Raw genomic sequence first — 12795 nt, forward strand, 5'->3', positions numbered from 1 at the left:
CAACATCATCTAAATGATAACTTTCAATTTGGTCCAGTGTAGGCCGATGAAAACAAAAGAGCTATTGTTTGTGAGATATGCTCCTGTCTCATGTATGTGCGCGTGTTTGTGTGTGTGTGTGTGTGTGTGTGTTTGTGTGTGTGTGTGTGAAGATGGCACTTTACAGCATTGAGCCCATATGGTCCATAGCAGCCCTTTGTAAATCAAACCGGCCGAAGTGATTCTGACTGTCGGATCAGATTTATAATGCGAAACAAGTGATGGAAAGTTGATACACAATCACCCAACCTGTTAATCAATTTATTTAATTATTAACCACCTCTGAGAATTGTATAGCCTTGATCTAATATCTAAAAGTAGAGCGTAAAGGGTCAGTCATCAGTTATCTAAGGCTCATTATGTGAGGTGGAAAAGAACAGACACATTAAAATGTTCTCTCTGTGTCACTGAAATTCTATAGAAAAGTCCATAATATAAATAAAAGGCCTTATTTTAGGCAACAAAACCCAGAATCAGCTTAAAAAATATCTAATGCATACATACAACAAATTATCATTTTAACCATTCACTCATCTCATTTAGCCATCACTTCAGCTCCTTTTATTGGAAAATACTGCAGCTCTGACAACAAAAATGAATATTTATAGAATGTGAAGTCTTTTTTAATAGCCCTTAATATCATATTTATGCAAATTGACAACCTATGGGAATTTATTTAGTGAGATTTCACTCTTTGAATCAACATAGTGGAAAATGGCGGCCTCCCAGTTTGGCGTCATTGTCGGTCCCACAATGCAGTACTCAGTACGCTACATTATCTAAATGAATGATCACTGAGTAACACAGTTAATATTTCATAGGCGGCAGGCACTGCCAAAATGACAAGTCGAGCATAATTTATTTCAAGGCATGTGATCGTCCAAACTGCAGGATAGGAGGTTAGAACTTTACGCTGAATAGTACTTATTATCAGGATTATTAGAAGGATTGTGTGTGTGTGTGTGTGTGTGTGTGTGTGTGTGTGTGTGTGTGTGTGTGTGTGTGTGTGTGCGTGCGTGCGTGCGTGCGTGTGTGTGTGTGTGTGTGAAAACTCTGCCAAGGTTGAAACTATTCAGTGAAATTTGTGAAATAATCTTAAGGGATTGCTCAAAACACAGCTTCAAGCTTCCTCATTTCCTTCCCGAGCAGACAGACAGCCTTAACAGACACCTACATGCATGCATATATAAATCTTTCAGGATCAGAGGGATCACAGGGATGGTTTGACCTATGCACATGACATAACTCCCCAATGTACCAAAAATAACAACATAAAAGAATGTTGAATAAATAGGTATATTATAGCATCATTGCCATACGCTTGGTACTTGTTAGACCCACTCTGAAGATCAAAATATTTAGACCACTCTGCTGCTGCTGCAGTCCTGGGCTTGGCCTAATTGTGTTTCCACACAAAGTCAGGAAGCTGCTTGGTCTTTCAGAGCTTAGTTCTTGTGAGGAAACACACTACAGACTGGGCCCCCTTCCAGGACCACACCCACCCCACACATGAAATCGACTTCATATTACACACATCTTTGGACATGCAGTCAATGAGATTTTCATTTTCATAATTATAATAATTACAATCATTGGATATTCTTCTTATTCTTTTTCTTATAATTATTATTATTATTGTTGTTGTTGTTGTTGTTGTTGTTGTTGTTGTTATACCATAGTGTACCCTTTACACAATATAAAAATAAATATTATGATAGGATAGCCATTAACACATTTTCTGTGCGAAATAAATATGATTAAGCCTAAAAATAATAAAAATCAAAATAAAGTGGAGTAAAATATTGAAATATTACACTAAATGAATATTACACTACATTTCTCACCTTTAGTTTAATTACACGGAATGAATTACATTGAATGCATAAAGATAAGACAATTTTGGAATTGATTTGATAATAACTATACTTTTAGTCGCCAATAAAATTCATTTCATTGTTTGTTTAATAATAGGATCCAGTTTGTTAAAGAATTTTGCAATTTTATGGTACAAATGCGCTGCATGTTGGGCGGCACAAAAATGACTTCTAATTTCTAAAGGATTTCTATTTAATTCAACATTAGTTGAGGCGCATAAAATCACTTTGACTGCAAACGAATTTATTCAGAAACGAAGGATAGACAAGCCCAGACGGTCTAAATATATAACCTGATCGGTGTTGATATGATATTTACACAAAATCATGTTAAATTCTAATTAACCCTTTGACAAAACGAAATGGTTTTTTTTCTATTGCTGCAAACGAATTTTATCTGATTGTTTGATGTGCTTTTTTTTTTTTCGTGAAAGCTGGACCTGCTTCTAAATTGAAAGGAAAAGGCCTGTCGCGCGACGTATTAAATAAAATGTATATATATATATAAGTATTATGAAAGGAAGAGAGCTCAAGATTCTTTATTTGTCAGATGCAGTCTCCCGAATACGGTGCGGTGAAATGATACAGGGGCAAAAGGCAAAGGCTGTGCAAAAGAACAACAATAATAATAATAATAATAATAATAATCGGAAGAAAAAAATATACAACAAGAAAGAAATAATCTCAGCAAAAAAAAAAAAAAAAATATATATATATATATATATATATATATATATCTGTATTGTTACGCACAATAAAGATATATCATTTTTTTTGTCCAACGGGGAATGACCAGAAAAAAAAAAGTGAAATAAATAAAAAAATCATAAAAATATATTTTGGGGTTCCCATTGAAACGGGGATGTAAAATACGTGTGTGTGTGTGTGTGTGTGTGTGTGTGTGTGTGTGTGTGTGTGTGTGTGTGTAGGGGGGGGGGGGGGTCCACCCCAGCTGAGGCGGATCTCCAGCTTGATTAGCGAGCGCAGCAGACCTCCAACATAATTGATGACCTAATTGAAAGGGGGTGGGGGTGGGGGTGGGCGTAGGAACCACGCGCTCCAATGGGCGAAGTTGACTTGTTCTCGCGCGGGGCTCCCACAGCTCTTGGAGGGGGGGTCATCGTCGTGAGCAGGGAACCGGACGCGCACTTCTCTTCCCACTCTTACACCCTTTGCACCGTGCACACACACCCACCCACCCACCCACACCAACACACCCACACCAACACACACACCAAGCCACCCGCGCACACACACACATAACACACTCTCTCTCTCGCACATCCACTTTCTCACCTATAGTTTAGTTTTCTTTTCTTTTCTTTTTTCTCTTTCTTTTTTTTTTTATGAATGATTCTCTCTCGTAATACATCATCGGATTGCTCCTCGTCCGCCGCGCGGCTTCACTTCGGCGCGTCTCTGCTCAAGTTCGGGCGCCACCGGGACGTTCTCCGCGGCTGCAGGCGCGCTGGTGGGAAGTACCCGGCGAGGAGGAACCTCACACTCTCTCCTACGTCTTCCTCTTGTCCTCCTCCTCCTTCTCCTTCTTCGTCTTCTTCTATCTCCGCCGCCGTGGCCGCCGCCAACATGAGTCTCAAAGCTGACGCCGAGCCCAATAACAACGTGTCCATGGAGGAGGAGGTAAGAAGCCGTTAAAATAATAATAATTATGACTTGTATAGTTAAGTCCAGCTGTTGCGCGTCTTTCCGAGCCCAGCTGCGGGCTTTGAACTCCCCGTGGTTGTTTCGCGTTTCATGTTCGACGTTGAGTCCGGACAGAAAGTCCGGACAACCGTGCGTTCTGCGGCCGTGGACCTACAGCTCACGTTCAGGATGGCCTTTTTGTGTTTCGTTGAAGGACGCCAGGCAGGTGTCTCGCCCTTTTTTTTTTTTTTTTTTTTGCTTCCATCACTAAAACCCACCATTCCATGTGAACTGGAACTGTGAGTCTCATGCCGGCTGTTAAATCTAAAATCATGTCAAATGTAAAGACACCCCCCGCCCCTTAACCATAAGAACCAGGAGCTGAATATCAAATGCATGAGGATGACCTTCTTGTGTGTAATTTGGAATTATGGAATTTTCTGTGATAAACATATTGGCCTAGTAGATGATTTGGTACGTGTGTGTGTATATATCACATCGCACAATCTCCAGCCAGGCAGGCCTCCTTGGCGAAATGGTTTAATATTCATCATTTGGTGTAAAATCAGGAATGCCGTGACGTGCGTTTTGCGAGGACAAATGGCGCCGATGGCATTTATCTCTTACACGGGTCCGATTGCCTAAACTTCCGTTCCAAAAAGAGCCTTTATCTCTGTCGATGTGGCTGGCTTCCCGTCCATATTTCAGCTCTCTTCGAATTATGAACGCCTTCGGTTCAGGTTTATTTTTTAAGGCCCGGTGGAAAAGATTCACACTTTGTTTACCCACGAATGTTGATAAGTGACAGGCTCACATTAAAACAGTGAAGGGGCCACGAATGTAAAACACGGGAATACATCCACCGCAGTGGGGAGCAGGGCCGAGGGGCCCCTCTTTAATTCCGGACGGATGAAGTCCCTGTCATCCCGCGGCCTTGTAGAAGTAAGTGGACGGATTATAACAGCTCCGTCGAGTCGGTGTCCAGCTGGGCCTCCGCCGCTCCTGCTTGTCAGGGCTGTTGAGCTGCTGTGCGGCACCTGAGGAGCGGTGGGTCCGGGCCGGAGGGTCAGGAAGGAAATGCTGTCATGCTGCGCGCTGTTCCTCTGGCAGCCCATTGTGCTCTGCGTCCCCCACCACCCCCACCCCCGCACTACACCGCGCTGTCCCGGCTCTGAGACCAAACTGATCTCCCAATATTCTCTCCAGTCTGCCTGGATATTAATACAATACGTTCTTATGAATTAAAGGCTGTCTCTAGGGTAGTGGAGGGCTTTTCCACTGGCCTCTGTAGGGGGCCAGATTTCCGTCATGTTACCGGTTTAGGGGCCTAATAAATTCAACAGGAAATTTTAATTTAGTGTTGCTTTGCTTGTTTTGTTTTTTTTGTTTTTTTTTAATGCATAGTCACCTTATTCTTATTTTCATCAATTTACAAAAACCTTAAAATAAACTAGTACATTTCTAGATAATATTCTATCAGGTTATATAAGCACATTCTTCACTGTTTCTGCATGCTCATATGGCGGACCACGTTTGGCCCGTGTGCTGCCAGTTGAATAACCCTGGTATGGAGTTTACCTTCCTTTTTCACCTAGAAGTCTTATTTATCCATCTATTGATTTTATATTGGACAGTAGAACTTCTTACTCAGTAATCCAATAGTCGGTCCACATCTGTGTGTGTCTCATTTAAGGTTTTGTTTTTTAAGAAATAAGGAAAGAAAAGTACATTAATTTCTTTGATAATTTCCAGCTTATTATAAACCTGGACTATAATTGGTATTATGGGTAGAGCTGGATGACCTGTGGCATATGCGGAGACATCTCTAAAACTGATCCATAAAGGTTTTGTTATTGCTGACTCTCCTTCCTGAGTTTGACACTGTTTTCTTAAATACCTAAAAAGGAAAGGGAGGTGTATTTTGACTTTTTTTTTTTTTTTTTTCCCCTCTCTAGGTACGAACACTGTTTGTCAGTGGCCTACCAGTTGATATCAAGCCCAGGGAGCTGTACCTTCTCTTCAGACCATTCAAGGTAATTGGATGGGAACAATGTCACCCCCCCCAATCTTGACAGCACTCACAAACTACATGGCATCAGTATTCATCTGTATCTTTGTACCTTGCTATAATCCCAACAATGGCTTGCTAATGACAGCCCTGATATCTGTGGAAACGAGGCCACATCATTGTTTCATCCATGCTTCTGTTATTCCACTGGGCCCGTCCAATTCCATAAACGGCATTCCCACCCACCTCCTAACTAACTAAATTGGAAGTGCCTATCCAGCGCACATGAATGATTTTGTGGAATGTGTAAATGAGTAGCGCTTGCAATTGGCCAACCATCCCTCCCTGTGACCCAGCAAGCCTCCCCAGTTTGTGGAAACATTTCCTCTTTTGAGTGTTCTGAAACGGCTCACAGGATTCATTGCCATCCCTGTTGATTATATAGGTATGTGTAGTATAGCCTATGTTTGACATTAAACATTCAAGCCATGACAAAGCAGTTTAAATGTGACTAAAATAAATAATTATACAAATATAATGCTTAAATGCCAGAATCTATTTTGGTTAGTTATATTTAATCTTTTAACTGTAAAGGGGTCAGATTTAATGATAACAGATCTAAATCTTTTTTCTTCTTTAAAGCACGGCCAATAAAGGCTGTTTAATTTTCCTTTGTTACAAATCTGGAAAAGATCCTATCTGACTACTAATGGTTATTAAATTCGATGTTAATACTTCCGCCTCCTGAAGATCAAACATCAAAGTATTGCCTTATGATGAATGAATGCTGTGTACCTTCTGTCCCGCTCTATAACAATGTGTTAATCATGATATATTAGTTTTAATGATGACCTGCTTTCCGGAACAGAACTACAGTGTGCATCACTAATGTTTCCCTTCATACGGTTGGAGGTTCATGCCTGGTTTCCTGCATGTGACTGCACAGTGGATAATTGGCTATCTCTCCTCTCCACAGGGTTATGAAGGGTCACTGATTAAGTTAACATCAAAACAGGTGAGAAGCTCATCAGTGACTCCCAAGGCTCTAATGTGTTTACTTTTTTATTTGACACACAGATGTGTTAAAATGTGTATCATCTCAACCTGGGGATTAAAAAGGTTTTACTGTTAAGGTTTCTGGAAAAAAGGACCGGTTGTCTCAATGTGCCCTTTGTTGTTTTTATTTTTTCTCCTCCTGCCTTTTGTCTTCCAGCCCGTTGGGTTTGTAACCTTTGACAGTCGGTCTGGAGCCGAAGCTGCGAAAAATGCATTAAATGTAAGCATCGCCAGACCACATGGGAGTTGACAGTAGGCTTGCATTATTGATGGCTTTTCATCGGCACTTCTGTTGCTGCTCAGTTTGTGCTGTTTTATAACTGTTTCTATTGCTGATATTGTGATTTACGACTGAATGGAATGAATGGGAATAAAAGTCTCTACACAAAATGATCCCATCTCTCAAAGCAACCCATTTTGTCTTTTACAATTCAATGGCAGGGCCATTTTTGGAAAGAGACCAGAATCCTGTAGCCTAACGGTAGTTTACTTTGTCCTTGGTACACATCCTCAAAGTTTGGTATAGCCTTCCTCATTTGCATATCACCGCTTTACTGTAATACCTGTACTTTAGCCACATTGGTAGTATTATTTGGACACATCTTCTGTAGTGTAACCCCTTATTTTGTCACCCAGTAGCCCACATTGGCAGTATCTAACACTTCTCTCTCTTAGCCTAGCCTTCCTTAAATGAGCATCACCTTCTAGACACACTAGCAGTCACACAGACACATACGATACTACTCACCTGCATGTGGGCACAACGCTTAGGGCACAGAACACAAGCAGGGTCAAACCCACAATACAATGACACCCCAAAAGTCCCAGCATCGGTTCCTCCTCATCTCCCTCTCTTCTTGGCCTGTGCCACTGGGTGAACTGGCCCAGTGGCCACATCACTTCTCGGTCTTGAAGAAAAGGAGATGCAAGCATGTCGAAATACCTCGTGTTTCTTTCAGTCTGTCCCTATTTATCTAGTTGCGGCCGATGCTGTTCAGATCGGCCTGTCGAGAGCAGTGTTGCCACGTCACTCTTGTGGTATGGTAAACTAATTCTCAAAGGGAAGAATGAAGGGTACATCTTGAGTATTGAAACAGAGCTTAGGAGTGGCCATGTGAGGCTAGTGCGCAGTAGCCCCCCCCGCCCCCCAATAAAACTCAGCCCACCTCCCTTACGATACTGTGTCCCCCTCCCTCGTCTCTCCCCCAGGGCATCCGCTTTGACCCCGAAAGCCCCCAGACCCTGCGCTTAGAGTTTGCTAAAGCCAACACGAAGATGGCAAAGAGTAAGCTGATGGCCACACCGAATCCCACAAATATCCACCCTGCTCTAGGAGCACACTTCATTGCACGGGACCCATGTAAGTTTACCGGCTGCACCGCTATAGGTTCTCTCATCCACGCTCACCGAGTCGAAGTCTAATTCTGTCTCTGGATAGTCTGGTTGTAAACATTGAATAACCAATGACGACTAACTCACTCGACACATGCATGCATCCTCCTGAATGTAAGATGATTCTTCGCTTCTTAACAGGAATACTCTATCCTGGTGCGGCTAACCAGCCATCACCTCCCCTTTTGCTTATTCACCCTCCTGATTCGTTGGTTTGTTAGGGTTGTCAGTGGCACCTGTAGTGTCTAAGTGACTTATTTCGTAGAAGGTCAGGGTTTGTGCTACTGAAGGTGGCAGAGATGGCAGACTCTACTTGTCGGTAGCTGATCTGTATGCTGGTTTTCCTCATTTTTACTTGGTCGTGCTTCAAGTGAAATCCCTTTTCGTAATGTTTGACGAGGATACTATAGCCCCTCTCTCTGTTGACATGGATGATCAGTTGGGTCACATTCTGTGTGTGCGCTCAAATCAAAGATTTGTTCTTGCATACAAACTTTAACCTGCCTTAGCCCACATGTACTGACGAGCCTGTGTGGCCTTGGAAAGTTAAATAGCCAAACCTGCTGCCTTTTACGTTCATTAGAAGCTCCGTCTATTAAGAGGCTGCCATAAAAGCTTTCTGGTAGCGTATTTGTCTGAGACGGCCTGCATACCTTACCGCGGGCCTAACTGGGACCAATTATCTTTCAAGCTGCAACAATTAGGCCATCATTAGATTCTGTGCAGTTGGCTCGTTGGTTGTCCAACTAAAGGCTGAATGCAGGATGTTTCTTACCCTTCAGTTTCTAAAAGAGAATGGTATACTGGACTTGGCTGTGCATCCTGGTCATGTTTGACTCTAAAGAGCCTTGGGGTCTGGAGACATCCAGGGTGTTTATTCAGCTAAATTCATAACTCACTCTAAGACAGGGACCCAGATTTAACATGCACATACTGTAGAGGTGACAACTTTGTCTATAAGTGTCTTGAATCTGGCAGCGCAGAGCTTTTTTCTATGACCGAAGTCCAATAATTTGTACGCAAAGAGATGTTTTTATTGTTTTTGGGGGGGTTTTTTTCCACCGTAATTCTTAATATCCCGCCACTTGTCCAGATGACCTGACAGGGGCAGCACTGATCCCAGCGTCCCCCGACGCCTGGACTCCCTACCCTCTGTACACCACAGAACTGACCCCTGGGCTTCCACACGCCGCCTTCACCTACCCCGCGGCTGCCGCTGCAGCTGCTGCCCTCCACGCCCAGGTGAGGGACCCACCGGTGTGTGTCTTTTCTCTCATTTCCTCCTATAGAAGTATATTACATTCAGCGCAGACTTCACGGAAAAGGAAAGCTAGATTTACCTGGCATGTAGCCTTGGTCGGTTGTCTTTTGCCGCAGGACATATGCGTACAGTGAACCTAGGAGCAGATTACATGGGACAATTTAAAAATCCAAGCTGGATCTTGGTGGCTTTAAGGTCTCCTAGAAGCTGACGATAGTGAGACAAATACCAGGAAAGATATAAGCTTTGCCATGAACAAAGTCAAATTAAAATGTTGTGTAGTACCTCAAAACACCATCATCCATCCCAGACTTCATCACCACCGTATGGGCTCTCTTCCTCCAAAGCAGGCCCTTGCCTATCTTATATTGATGCCGATTCTCATGAGTTACATTTTAAAATGGGATTGTTTCCTATGAACCGCCATACGTGCAAGATGTGACCTCATGCAATGAGATGAATGGGTAAAGAAGACTGTGTTGCACCAAATAACTGCACAGCCTATGCCAAGAAATTGCACCACCATGTACTGTTTGTTAAAAAATCAGGGTTCTCGATCTGAAATTACAACATGCCAAAGTGAACCGAAGTAGTCTTGATTCAGAGCATCAGTGGTGACCAGTTTCTACTCAAATGATTGCACTATTGAAAATTCATACTGGCATCTTGTCACAGACTAAAGCAAAATGGTTTAGGTTAAGTAGATGCAACGGAATGGCCGCAAAGTCTTTCCATTCTCCCATAATTGCTGTCTAAATTCAGACGTTCATGGGGCAGTATGCTGCAAGGCTCTGGGTAACAATAGCAATGGAAAATATTTGTCCTGTTGGGTCATTTAAAGTTCATTGCTAAGCTAACTTCCTCCAATATATGAGCACAGGGGAGTGCGATGGCAAACAGTGGGCAGCCATTACATAGGCCACTTTATTTGAGACAAGAGGCTGAGGAATGTCAAGTATTTGCTAAGAGAAATTGTCAGTCATGCAGTTTTTCTTTTTAGGTGCCAACCCGCTGTCGGTGTTCTCTGTAGGAACATAATCAACACTAAAGTCTGCCAATATGAATCTGATGAATGATCCGTAAAATACCTCAGATTGCCTTTCCGCCGATCCTCCGCTGTCATTAGAGTAATTTTATTGTTGTACTGTATCGTCAACGTTCACGTATAGAACCTGCAAATGGTGTCGACCAGTTTGCCTCGCAATTGTTTTGCCTCTTTATTTAAAATTCAGTGCAGAGGAATGTGCTGCCGTCTCACAGAATCCGTAACCCAGTCCACCACAACACAGGCTTTAGTTGCAGTGTGTTGGTATAGAAAGGCATGGACTCATTTATCCTGTGGAAATGTTTAACACACAGGGAGGTGAAACTCATTTCCACGCCTGTTAATTACTCTGGGACGATTGTCCTCATGGACCAATAATGTGACCTACATTCCCCCGGCTTCAGAGAGCAGAGCGTTTCAGGGACGTTCCACCGAAACAAGTCTTTTGCACTCCAACTACTGAATGATTTACAGCCCAAGTACTTCAGGTGGACTGACTTGGTGCTGCGTAAACACTCCCAAATAAACTTTAAACAAATCATGGAGTTGAAAGCTGCAAAACGATGTTTGGGTAAATGAGGACGGAGCTTAGCTCTTTTGTTGTCTCTCATGCATGACTGTGTTTTTTGTTTCTTTAGATGCGCTGGTACCCCACTCCCTCTGAGACTTCCCAGCCTGGATGGAAGTCACGGCAGTTTTGTTAAATATTTAGTGAGTAACCTCCGTCATTTGTCCCGTCTATCCCGACTTTGTTATAATAAGTTCTTCCTATGACACGCACTCCTCGATGATGCGAATCCGTGTGCTTGTTTCCTCAGGCCTCTGGGAACCGCACCTTCGTCCTGCTGAAGTGAGGTTTGCCACGCTCTACATTAATTTAATCAGGTTTATTTAATGGACAAATGTGCATTATAAACATACAGTATTTATAACTCCTCTGGATTCCTTTGAGGGAGTCCTGAGTCGTAAAACCATCTTGCTGTACATCCAGAGCTTATGATTTCTCCTGGGCAACTATTCTGGTACAGTCTAGCACTTAAAAAGACAACAAAAAAACAACCATAGACAAGTGAACTCATGCGTCATATTTTGCTGAGGTAAATGACATGTTGAAGTTACCATTTGTAAGCTCGTCTTTCCATGGGTTATTGTGGCACGGAGGTTTAGAAGTGTAAAAGAGTTGTTGCATGTTAGTCTTTTTGGCATGAAGTTAGAACACAGAGGTTCTGTGGATCCTAATTTGCTTAGTGTTTGTGTTGCCTTTTTACCTGGGCCTAGACGAACCTCCTCTGTTTTCCCCTTTAGAACCAGCTGGTCTTACCTCCGTGAAAGCTAGGCTGTTGTGTAAATGGCTTATCTCGCATGGACCCTGTGAATGCATCCCTACGTTCTGACCCTAGTCCCTACTCGGTCATATCGATGTCTGCTATTATTTGAGCAGAGAACGTACAAATGCTTTTGTACTTCTTGCGTGATGTATATTTATGCATTTCTGTGCAACTAAATAATGAACCTGTATAAGTTTGATGTTTAGTCGTCTCATGTGTTTTTGGTGTTATTTTGATCGTATAATCCTGTTGAAGTAGTTATCTTTGGGGGGGGGGGGGTGCAATTGTATTTGTTTAAAAGGGGGATGTGGTTATCAAAATGCGTATTCTGAGGGTGGCTTGTGCCATCCTGACTGCTAAAATGAGATTGCGGTGAAATGCTGATCTTCCAGAATGTGAAACTGGGCTGCAAACAAAAGGTTGGGGTTTTTGTTTTGTTTTTTGGGCGGGGGCCATTTTGAAATGCAGGATTCGGGTGATGAAGGAATTTAAGTTTGTGGTTTAGAACTTGTTTGTCTTTGTATCTGCTGTGCATAAGATGTAAGAGTATACCCATCTTATGAATAAAACAAGCAAGTGAATGCATTTGTCTTGGGTTTGTCATTTCTACATTACAGAATACTGTATTTACACTCATACGATTAGGGCAGATGAACATGTCAATCTAGTTGACAATCACTCCTATGGTAGTTGACTGTTAGTCTGCACATCAGATGTCGACATTAATAATTCACTAAGCTTGAATTTCAAATGCAGCAATGCTTCTCTGTGGATATACTGTGCATTGTGTGGGACGGTGTTTGAAGCAGCTCTGCTCCGCCGGGCGTCATGGCCTCTCCTGGGACCCTTTTAATGGTCATTCCAACAGGACCAGCTGTTTACTATGCCGCCACTTGTCGCTATATATTAACATTTGAACTTTATGTCAGCTGACTTGGTTACCTTCAGAGATTGCGTTTAATGCAGATACAAAGGCACTGGAAATAGAACTACTTTAGCAGGTACAGTCGCTTGGCATTAACTAATAACTGTATTAATCAATTTTTCTTTGCCATCATTGTGTTGTAAGTTTTATAACACTCGGATAATTGTTTTTTTTTCTCCATATGCATAATTTGATACTCAAGTGCCGTTCCTAGACATTTTCC

General features: G+C 42.4%; 1 protein-coding gene across 3 annotated transcripts; it reads left to right on the plus strand.

Moving 5' to 3' along the window:
• Positions 1-3124: 3124 nt before the first annotated feature.
• LOC307228277 (RNA-binding protein, mRNA-processing factor 2a) lies at positions 3125-11905 on the plus strand. Of its 3 annotated transcripts, none has more exons than XM_079997905.1 (9): positions 3125-3554; positions 5513-5590; positions 6542-6580; positions 6779-6841; positions 7831-7981; positions 9107-9255; positions 10958-11030; positions 11138-11174; positions 11625-11905. In XM_079997905.1, exons 1-7 carry the CDS (start codon positions 3264-3266, stop codon positions 11021-11023), a joined length of 837 nt encoding a protein of 278 aa, XP_079854031.1. In that variant the 5' UTR covers positions 3125-3263; the 3' UTR covers positions 11024-11030; positions 11138-11174; positions 11625-11905. The 3 variants fall into 3 exon arrangements, with proteins under 3 accessions (XP_079854031.1, XP_079854030.1, XP_079854029.1); XM_079997904.1 differs by having other exon boundaries at positions 11138-11169; XM_079997903.1 differs by having other exon boundaries at positions 11138-11905.
• Positions 11906-12795: the final 890 nt, after the last annotated feature.

The sequence above is a fragment of the Zeus faber genome (genome assembly GCF_960531495.2).
Source record: "Zeus faber genome assembly, chromosome: 3".
In the NCBI taxonomy this organism is placed as follows: Eukaryota; Metazoa; Chordata; class Actinopteri; order Zeiformes; family Zeidae; genus Zeus; species Zeus faber.